This window comes from Mustela erminea, chromosome 10 (assembly GCF_009829155.1).
Source record: "Mustela erminea isolate mMusErm1 chromosome 10, mMusErm1.Pri, whole genome shotgun sequence".
In the NCBI taxonomy this organism is placed as follows: Eukaryota; Metazoa; Chordata; class Mammalia; order Carnivora; family Mustelidae; genus Mustela; species Mustela erminea.
The window spans coordinates 88,587,592-88,598,455 of record NC_045623.1 but is presented as its reverse complement, the minus strand read 5'-3'; the positions used below and the strand labels follow the sequence as shown (position 1 = coordinate 88,598,455).

General features: G+C 45.5%; 1 protein-coding gene across 7 annotated transcripts in view; it reads left to right on the top strand.

Moving 5' to 3' along the window:
* The first annotated feature begins 416 nt into the window (after positions 1–416).
* The window catches only part of GMEB1 (glucocorticoid modulatory element binding protein 1), a 35,975-nt gene continuing 25,527 nt past the window's right edge, over positions 417–10,864 (top strand). For 2 of the 7 annotated variants that reach the window (XM_032301922.1, XM_032301915.1), the window contains exons 1-2: positions 417–522; positions 8,806–8,962. In XM_032301922.1, coding sequence (XP_032157813.1) covers positions 8,835–8,962 — 128 coding nt within the window. In that variant the 5' untranslated portion in view covers positions 417–522; positions 8,806–8,834. The other 5 variants (XM_032301921.1, XM_032301916.1, XM_032301919.1 and 2 more) reach the window with 5 other exon arrangements.

The window sequence follows — 10,864 nt, the reverse complement described above, 5'->3', positions numbered from 1 at the left end:
TGCTCTTGGACTCGTGACCACTTACTGACCCTATACTCAAACAGATTTTTGATTCCGAATTGATAGTTGGTCATAACCCTGAAGGTGTGTAACATGTAAACTCCATAAAACTGGATTTGGGGAGGTGAAACGGGCAGTCCTCCAGAGGAGTCGAGAGACAAGCTTCTGCCTCTGAGTGTGGATGAAGCGACTCTTTAATTTAGACCTCTTTTTCCTTACCGTGAAGTGGGGGCAGAAGAGTTATTAGGGTCCCCAGACCCCTTTCCAATACTGACTCTCCAGAGCAGAAGAGTCCTGCTCAGGTAAAAGCTCACTCAAATCCCTCTGGCCGAGGTTCATCCTCCGCTGGGCCCGCAATAGGGACGCGTCCCCTTTAAGGCGCCAGCTCGCCGACGGCGGCGGCCGGAAGTGTTGAAGCCCGGCCTGGCGGCGGCGGTGGCAGTAGCGGCCGTGGCGGCCTCTGCGCATGCTCCGTCGCCCGCCCGCCCTGGCCGCTCGCCGCCCGCCCGCCCGACGGAGACGGTGAGGAGGGGGAGGGGTGGGCGCGCGGGCGCGGGCGCGGGGTGGGGTGGGGGCGGGGGGGCGGGCGCGGGGGCCGCGCGGCGGCCGGCGAGGGCGGGCGGGCGCGCAGGGGGCGGGGGGCTGCTGCCTCCGCGGGCGCCTCCCCACGCCCTGTGCGTGCCGCCGCCGCCGCCGGGGAGCGAGCGGACGTCGCGGCGCCGCGGGGGGGTGGGGGGACGCTGCCGCTGGGTCCGCCCGAGCAGCCGGGCCGCCCCCAGCGCGGCCGGCCGCGCCGCCCGGGCTCGGCCCCTGGCCGAGGGCGGCGGGCGCCGGCGAGCGGGACGCCTGGGGGCCCCGCGCCCCCAGACCGAGGGCCCCGGAAGTCCTAGGCTGAGGGGCCCGGAGGGGCCGGAGCGACTCGGGGCTGAGAGGCCCGGACGTCCAGGACCCCGGCGAGGGGTCCGGGGATCCCGGGGTATCCCCAGAGGCGGGGCCCGGGGAGCAGCAGGCCCGTCGACGCGGAGCTGGGGAGGGGCCTCGGTCGCGCTTGACCGGGGCGCGGGGGGGGGGGGCGCGGTGAGGGGGTGGGGGTGGGACGAAAGGTGAAGGAAGCCTGGGTCCCCGCCCGGGAGGAGACCCTCGGAAGCTTGGCGGGGGAGCAAGAGAGTAGGTTCTTCTGAGGGAAGGAGGCCCGAGCTTCACTCGAGGGGCGCGTTAGAGGCCTTGGCCATTCAGTCCAGGGGAAAAGAGGCAGGTGCTGCTCCGAAGGCGTGGCGACACGGTGGGTAGTGGGAGCTGGGGACGAGGAAGAAGAGGTTCAGGGAAAGTGAGCGGCCCCTGCTTTCCCTGAGGTGAGGGGGCAGTAGGAAGCCGCCTCAGAGCCTCCTCAAGTAGGAATAGGAAGGGTCCAAATCTGTGAGGGTGTGAGATTGAATACCTTTTGATATATAGGTAGAGAACGGGACGATCTGGTGTGCCAGGGGATGGGAAAACCCATGTTCTTGAGGGCCGGAGAAAAGATAGTTGAGGGGAAGAAGCTTAGAATACCCCCTACTTTCAGAAATTACAGGGGAATTGGCCAGGTGTCTCCTGAGGGGCAGGAACAATGACAGCAGAATCTTATCTGAGGGTCCTGGAGAGTGATCCACCTGACTTAGGCATATCAAGCCTTGACCTACAGATCCGGGGAAGTCTTGACTATCCAAGGAAGTGGAGAAGGTCTGAATTCTCTTAAGATGAGAGAAATCTCAAAAGTACTTCCTGCCAGACACAGAAGGGGCCTTGTTTGATGTCTCTTTAGGAGAACCAAGAATTGGGATTCTTCCTTAACCTGGAGAATGAGGAAGAGGGAGGATCAGGTCATTCCAGACGAACTGAGAGGGATTCCTTTCTTCTCCCTTGCCTCTGCTAATGGTTACCAAAGTGCTTTTGGAAGACTTTCATTAAATGTTTGGACTGTCTTCCCTAATTTATCAGCCTTGTATCAGTTATGGGTACTGACTTGATGACTTTTTCATTAGTCATTAGTCAACCATTTATTCATATTTACTTCAACGAACATATTAAATAGCTGACTTGTATTCAACTTCATGGGGTTAGCTTGGGCTCTGAATTGGTCTTGTCCTAAGCAGAAGTCTCCTAGACTCTAGTGTGACGATCCTTCAAAGAACACTTTTATCTCATTGCTTCCCCAAGCACCTATATAGTAGTCTCCAATATGTGACTTATCCCAAACTTCATTTGTTTTGGCTGTGTCCCTCACAGTGGTCCTGTATAGCCTTCTTGTTGGCTTTATTACATTTGATAGTGCCATGAATTCAGTATTACTGAATACATGAGAAGGAATGAAGAAGAGAAAAAATCAAGGAGTTTTGGCCTCAAGTAATAATAAAGTTTTAATTTGGAAATTTCTTAAGAATAGACTGCACAGTTGGGGTGCCTGGGTAGCTCAGTCCGTTAAGCATCTTTACTTTGTCCGGGATCATGGTCTCAGGGTCTTGGGATTGAGCCCCCACCCCATCTGACGAGCAGGGAGTCTCCTCTTCCTTCTGTCCCTCCCCCCACTCATGCCCGTGTGCTGTCAAATAAATAAATAAGATCTTTAAAAAGTGAAAAAAAAAAAAGGCTACACAGTCTATTAAAATTTCAATGCAGTATGGAATAAATAAATACGTTTTAGGGTTAGAAAATTTCAGGCTATCTGCTATTTTATTCCTTTTCAGCTACCAACTCTGATGTTCCTGCAGTCATGTGACACTCATAATCCTGCCACATTTTAAACACTAGCTTCCAGGAGTGCCTGGCTGGCTTAGTCAATGGAGCTTGTGACTCGATTTTGGGGTTATGAGTTTGAGCACATGTTGAGCACAGAAATTACTTAAAAACAACAACAAAAAGAAACATTGGTTTTCAGAACACAAAAAATGAATTTAATCTAGAGTAAGTCATACGTCATTAGTTTTTTAGTAGCTTATGTGAGTATTCATGTGCCTACTTTCAAGGTATCTATTTTATCTTTGAAAATAACTACAAAATAATTATTTTCACATAAATATGACATCTTTCCTTTATGTGTGTTCCCCTAGAGTTACAGAGTGTTGTATGATTACACAATGAGTACTCTCAGGCTCCTTCTCTGAAATACCCAAAGGAGCAACTCAGTCATCTTGCCTCAGGAGTTTTTGTTGCTATAAACAAGAGCTACTTTTCAGTTTATACTCACCTCAAAGAGATGACCTTGCAGTTAGCCAGTGTAGTCTGTAGAGCTGGTTTCAGGTTGCTTGTTAGGAATGTGGTATTTAGGGTAATAAGAGATACTCGACCTAAACTTGCTTCTCTAAAGAACGTATGAATTGCCATGTGGGATTAGACCTTGTGTCTCTTAACTGACACTGAGAGACATATTGTGGATGATTATAATTATCTTCTTGGATAAACTCAGAAGGTTAGAGAACATTCCTCTTGAGTTCCAAGGTGTGGGAGGGCTAAGGAGTAAAATATGAGTTCCCATTGAGGAAAGTATTAATCAAGTAGTTAGTCAACCACTTATTCTGAGTGTTGTAGAGAGGACTCAACCTTCGGGTAAAACGTTAAAACTAGAAGCATCCTTCTAATTCTCCTCCTCTAACCCATTAATTTACTCAAGCTATTTTTTTTAAAGATTTTATTTATTTATTTGACAGACAGAGATTACAAGTAGGCAGAGAGGCAGGCAGAGAGAGGGAGGAAGCAGACTCCCCGCTGAGCAGAGAACCCAGTGCGGGTCTCGACCCTGGGATCATGACCTGAGCTGAAGGCAGAGGCTTTAACCCACTGAGCCACCCAGGCGCCCCTACTGAAGCTATTTTTAAAATTGTAAACCACTGTTTTAAAATAATAAATTCTATAAGTTTGTTATATGATAAAGTTTACATCTTTTAAATTCATTAATAAAGTAATAGTAACGAATAGTGCTTGACAATAAGTGTCCAGCAAATGTTAGCTCTGATTTTTTTCATTCAAGCTATATTTTTATGATTCAAGCTTTTTTTTTAAAGATTTTATTTATTTATTTGACAGAGAGCACAAGTAGGCAAAGAGGCAGGCAGAGAGAGAGAGAGGAGGAAGCAGGCTCCCTGCTGAGCAGAGAGCCCGATGCGGGACTCGATCCCAGGACCCTGAGATCACGACCCGAGCCGAAGGCAGTGGCCCAACCCACTGAGCCACCCAGGCACCCTGATTCAAGCTTTTTTTAAAAAAAGATTTTATTTATTTATTTAACAGAGAGATCACAAGTAGGCAGAGAGGCAGGCAGAGAGAGAGGGGGGAAGCAGGCCCTCTGCTGAGCAGAGAGCCAGATGCAGGGCTCCATCCCAGGACCCTAAGAGCAATGACCAGAGCGGAAGGCAGAGGCTTAACCAACTGAGCCACGGAGGTGCCCCTGATTCTCTTTTTTTAATCCCTAGTTTTTGTTTTTTTTTTTTAGGTTTATTTTTGGGTGGGAAGGGGCAGGGGGAGAGAGAATTCTGAAGCCGACTTCCCACTGAGCTTGGAGTTTTGCAGGACTCAGTCCCTGAGATCATGACCTGGGCTGAGATAAAGAGGGGGGCACTTAACTGACTGAGCCATCCATGTGCCCCTATTCCTAGTTTTAAACCTTTAATTTATGTAAGTTCAGATAGTGTACTGTAATATTTTGCAATTAATTTTTTCTCTAATATGTGACAATATCATGCATCTCTTTTCCTTAATTTCTTAAGAGCATACACTGTCCCTTTTCATCTCCAGTGAGTCTAATTCTGTGCCTGATGTGGAGTAGAGACTCGGTAAATATTTTTTGAACTGGCCAAAATGACAGACATAAGCTTAGCCTAGCTACCTAAGCAAATTTATATCCCCTAATTTAGAAAAGTAGAAAATTCTAGAAGTCTTTTAGGGCAAGGCGAGTCATTCACTACACAGAAATTTATTACATACCTGTTATGTGCCAGATTTCCTTAGAAAGTTTTAGGTAGGCAGTTTTGTAAATAGTCTGATATTTGAACACTATTTATTTACTCCTGTGTTCTGGGTACTGAACTAGTTATAGGGGAGTTGTTGAAAAAGGAAAGCCATCTTTGCTCTCCCAGGATGTAGTCTGGTGAGGAGAGGCTGATGAAATGAGTTAATGGTGATGACAGGGGTGCTGCAGCAGGTACTAAGAAGCAAGAATGCAAGCTTACATCTAGCCTCCCTGTAAATGAACATGTATGTATGTGTGTGTATATATTTTATTTTGTTTTGTTTTATTTTATTTTATTTATTTTTTAAGTAAACACTATGCTCAACATGGGGCTTGAACTCCTGACTCTCAGATCAAGAGTTGCATGCTGTACTGACTGAGCCAGCTAGGCATCCCAGGATGTGACATTTTAAATAAGTTATAAAAGTTTAGCAGTGACTAGCCAGACAGGAAGGAGGAGAATTCCCGGTAGAGGAAACAAGTGTGAAGACTCAGGTGAGGAAATATGGCATGTTTGAAAAATTTTTTAAAAATTGGCGACAGGAGCCCACAGCATGAGAGGAAGAACTATGAGAAACGAGACTAACATGTGGACAAGGGACAGACTTGGAGGATTCTATAAGCACTGTTAAGATGCTTGCACTTCAGTAGCAAAGGGAATCCACTGAAGGATTCCGAAATGGGGAAATGGCCTGTGGCCTTTAGTAAGATGACTCTGTGGGCTCTGTAGATAATGGAGTGGAGAGCAAGACCAGAGATTAGGATACTGATGAGAAGCAGCTGGAAAAATTCAGGTATCAGTGTGGCGGCTTAGAATATGGTGGTGGCAGCACAGATGGAGGATGGGGGATGGTTAAAAGAAAAATACAGATGATAGAATGGATAGGATTTGGTGGTTGATTGGATTTAGAAAGAGAAGGCTGAAAAATAACTCAGTAGTTTCTGGCTTGAGAAAATAGAGGATAGTGCCATTTATAGAGGCAGGAAACAGGAGCAGGTTTATGAGAGAACATGAGTTCAGTTGAAGGTGTCTACAAGATAAATTTTAAGAGGCATTTGGGTACAAGTGGTATAGCATTCAGGAAAAAAGTGTGAGAATCATAAAAGGCAGAAGATTAAGTCTGATATAAGGAATTTTAACTAGGTCAAATACAAACAAAAATTGATTGAACCAATGTGTCAGTACCATGATGAACAGGACTGTGGGAGACAAGCTTTTTATTTTTTTATTTTTTTAAAGATTTTATTTATTTGTCAGAGAGAGAGCGAGCCCGCACAAGCAGTCAGAGTGGCAGGCAGAGGCAGAGAGAGAAGCAGGCTCCCCACTGAGCAAGGAGCCTGATGTGGGACTTGAACCCAGGACCTCAGGATCATGACCCGAGCCGAAGGCAGTGGTTTAACCAACTGAGCCACTCAGGTGTCCTGAGACAGGCTTTTTATTTTTATTTTTTAAAGATTTTATTTATTTATTTGACAGACAGAGATCACAAGTAGGCAGAGAAACAGGCAGAGAGAGAGGAAGGGAAGCAGGCTCCCCGCCGAGCAGAGAGCCCGATTCAGGGCTCGATCCCAGGACCCCGGGACCATGACCCGAGCCGAAGGCAGAGGCTTCAACCCACTGAGCCACCCAGGCGCCCAGAGACAGGCTTGGTCATGATCTCAGGGTCCCAGGATCAAGTCCCACGTCGGGCTCTCAGCTCAGCAGGGAGCCTGCTTCCCTCTCCCTCTCTCTTTGCCTGCCTCTCTACTTGTGATCTCTGTCAAATAAATAAATAAAACCTTAAAAAAAAAAAAAACCTAAAGAATCAACTCCTGCCCTCATAGAATTAAAAATACCAAAAAATAAGAAAAAAAATTTTAAAAAAAGAAAGAAGCAGTACCTCATAGAGAGTATAGTTCAGTTATGGAAATACAGGTCTGTTCAGTTAACTACAATACAGAGCACAGTGTGGTAATCATTAAAAGAGAGCTACAAAGCAAGTGTTGGGGGACTGGAGAAAAGAAAATGATTTGGCAGGGGCTTTGTGGCGGAGGGAGGTTTTGAACTGGGTCTTGAAGGGAAAAGTTGAGGGAAAAGAGAGTTTGGGCTTAAGGAATAAAAAAGGTATAGAAACCTGAAGGTACCTATTGTATATTCAGAGTACAGGGGGAGGCTGGTATGGCTGGCACTTGAGGTTCTAGGGGAATCGCAGTTGCAGATGAAACTGGAAAACTCTTTGGGGGCCAGATTCGGGAGACTTTGAGTGCCATCCTTAACTATGCATATTGTAGACAAGTGCTGTGACAAAGTCAGATGTGGATTTGGTTTCTACCAGTCCCACATTCAAACGTGCTTCTACCATGTGCCTACTCTTATCAGCATATCCTAATCATCTCACATACCTAAGTAAACACAGTGCTCTTACCTATACTCTCTTAAGTGACTCCTTTCTTTGCAGCTGTGAGAACTAACCACTGCAGAATATCCAGGGGCCCTCATAATTTTCATGAAAATTGGGATGATGCTTTGAATTACATTAGAGTCAAGGAGCACCTGGTGTTGGACACTGGTTTCCCAACAAGTATGCAAGGGAGATGTCAGGCAAGATCATCTCTCCCTTCAATCTGAGGCAAAGAGATAGTAAGAAGTTCCTAGAAGACATACAGTTGGATTCAGAATTTATTAAACAACCACACAATACAAATCATTTTTCTTCCTATGCAGTTTATTTCATTTAGCGGATACTTTTATTTTTCCTTTGAAGATTTTATTTATTTATTTGACAGAAACAGAGAGGGAAAACAAGCAGGGGGAGTGGGAGAGGGAGAAGCAGCCTTCCCATTGAGCAGGGAGCCTGATGCTGGGCTCCGTCCCAATCCCCATACCCTGGGATCATGACCTGAGCCAAAGGCAGACTCTTAACAACTGAGCCACCCTGGCACCCCTTACCGGATCCTTTTTAAGTAATTCACAAAGGACGGAGCATTTGATGAGGTGCAGTGGCTATTACAAAGAAAATAGATGATTCCTACTTTCTAGAAGCTTCCTGTTTGGGATGGAACTAGTGGTGTGCTGGAAATCAGTTCTCCAGGAAAAAAAAAATCCTGTCCTCTAGTGCTTGCCATATCTGTGGTGTATACTCCCAGCATCACTGATTTCAAGCTACCAATTTGATGTCACTAAACTCAGAGTTGGAACAATTGATTCTTGAGAGCAGGTTCCAAGGCACCTGGGTGGCTCAGTTGGTTAAGTGTCTGCCTTTCGCTCAGGTCATGATCCCAGCATCCTGGGATCAGGTCCTGTGTCAGGCCCTTTGTTCAGTGGTGACTCTGTTCCTCTCTCTCCCTCTTCTTCTCTCAAATAAATAAGTGAAATCTTAAAAAAAAAAAAAAAAAAGGGCAGGTCCAGTACAATCACAAAACCTAAGAAAGCCTAAATCAGCAAGTGAGTACTAAGGCATTTCTGGAAAGATCAGAGCCTAGGTCAGCCTCTTCTCACAGTTCCCGTCCTCTTCAGAGGACTGCGATCTTGGAATTGGTAGTCATAATTATCTTGGTCTTCCTTTACTACGATTGCCATTTTTTCTTTATTTTCTTTATTTTTTTTAAAGATTTTATTTATTTGAGAGAGAGAAAATGAGAGAAAAAGAGCATGAGAAGGAGGAGAGTCAGAGGTAGAATCAGACTCCCCACTGAGCAGGGAGCCAGATGTGGGACTCAATCCCAGGATCTCCAGGATCATGACCTGAGCTGAAAGCAGTCGCTTAACCAACTGAGCCACCCAGGCACCCAGTTGCCATCTTTACAAACCAGACCAAGTCACTAGTGCTTCTTGTTTCCGACAGCAGCCCAGCTATCTGACTTCATGTGAAAGATGGCTAATGCGGAAGTGAGTGTCCCAGTGGGGGATGTGGTTGTGGTACCCACTGAAGGAAATGAAGGAGAGAACCCTGAAGACACTAAAACTCAAGTGATCTTGCAGTTACAGCCTGTGCAGCAAGGGTAAGTGACTAGAGATTTGGATCTTCTGAAAAATTTGGGAGGTTTAAAGAGTGGGGAAATTGTGTGAAACTGTGTGATTGCTTAGCACAAGGGAATATTCAACATCAATCTCTCAGTACTGGCTAAGTTTTCATCTTTATAAAGTATTGTGTGCTATATTTGTCATAGTTGTACTTATTACAGTAGTTACTGTGACCTTGTCTCTTTCTCTTTCCCTCTTCTCCACTGTAAGCTCTTTGAGGGTAAGTTACATGGCTCCCTCTTACTGATCCACACTGTTGAGCACAGGGCCTTGATACAAGGCTATTTTGTTCTTTTTTTTAAGATTTTATTTATTTATTTGACAGAGATCACAAGTAGAAGAGAGGCCCGCAGAGACAGAGAGGGGAAAGAAGGCTCCTTGCTGAGCAGAGAGCCCGATGTGGGACTCAATCCAGGACCCTGAGATCATGACCTGAGTTGAAGGCAGAGGCTTAACCCACTGAGCCACCCAGGCGCCCACCTTGGTGCAAGTTTACTGAAAGACAGTATAGTTAGAGTCAGAGGAGATTAGGCAAGGCAACTACAAAAGTTTTCCTACCAGAAGCAGTCTGGACCCTAAGGGGTGGACAAATTAATCAAGCTTAGTTTATCAAAAAATACATGTCAACGACCTATTATTTTATAATGTATTACACAGTGTTGGAAGAAATTATCGCACATGGTTCCCACCATCATGGAGCTTGCAGTCTAGTTGTGCAAACAAGAAGTAACATATATGTAAATAAAGAGGTCATTTACATGGCAAAATCTAAGAAGTACTGAGTATCATGGTTAGGAAGTAGCTTGAATTCAGAGGATCACTATGAATTTGAAAGAAGATATAAGACTTTTTAATTGGTCTTGAAGTTTATTTTTATTTATATATTTATGTATTTATGCATTTATTTTTTTAACATTTTATTTATTTGACAGAGGGATAGGGAGAGCCAGAGAGGACAAGCAGAGGGAATGGCAGAGGGAGAAGCAGGTCCCCACTGAGCAGGGTACCAGACGTGGGGCTCAGTCCCAGGCCCCTGGGATCATGATCTGAGCCAAAGGTAGATGCTTAACCATCTGAGCCACCCAGGCACCCCCTGGGTTTTGAAGTTTAAATAAGAATTATATTTACAGAGAGAAGGAGGGGGTAGTTAGTTATTTTATCCTGAGGAACGTATGAAAGTTTCTTCATAAGATTAGAAATGTTCTTGGGGCATCTGGCTCAGTGGAGCACGTAACTCTTGATCTCAGGGTTGTGAGTTTGGGCGCCATGTTGGGTGTAGAGATTACTTAAAAAAAAGAAAAAAAGGGGGTGCCTGGGTGGCTCAGTTGATTAAGTATCCAACTCTTGATTTCACCTCAGGTCTTGATCTAAAGGTTGTGAGTTCAAGTGCCGTATTGGACTCCACACCCAGCGTGGAGCCTACTTAAAAAAAAAAGTGTTCGTGGGACACCTTGGGGGCTCAGTCAGTTAACCCGCTGCCTTTGGCTCAGGTCATGATCCCAGGATTGAGTCCCATATCGGGCTCCTTGCTCAGCGGGGAGCCTGCTTCTCCTTCTGCTTCTGCTTGCCACTCTGCCTGCTTGTGTGCATGTGACCACTCTCTCTCTCTCTGACAAATAAATAAACAAAATCCTTAAAAAAAAAAAAAAAAAGTTCATGGGCAAACACGTAATCCAGTCTCAACCTACTAAGTAACATACCTTGTCTTAAAACACTTAGGGAGAAAGACAGTTAACCTCTCTTGGTAACTTAAACTTTTTAGTATAGGAAATTTCAAATATACCCCGAAATTTAAGAAAAATGCTGTAATGAACCCCCATGTACACACCCATCACCCAACTTCAACAGTTATCAACACATGGCCAGTCTTATTTCATCTT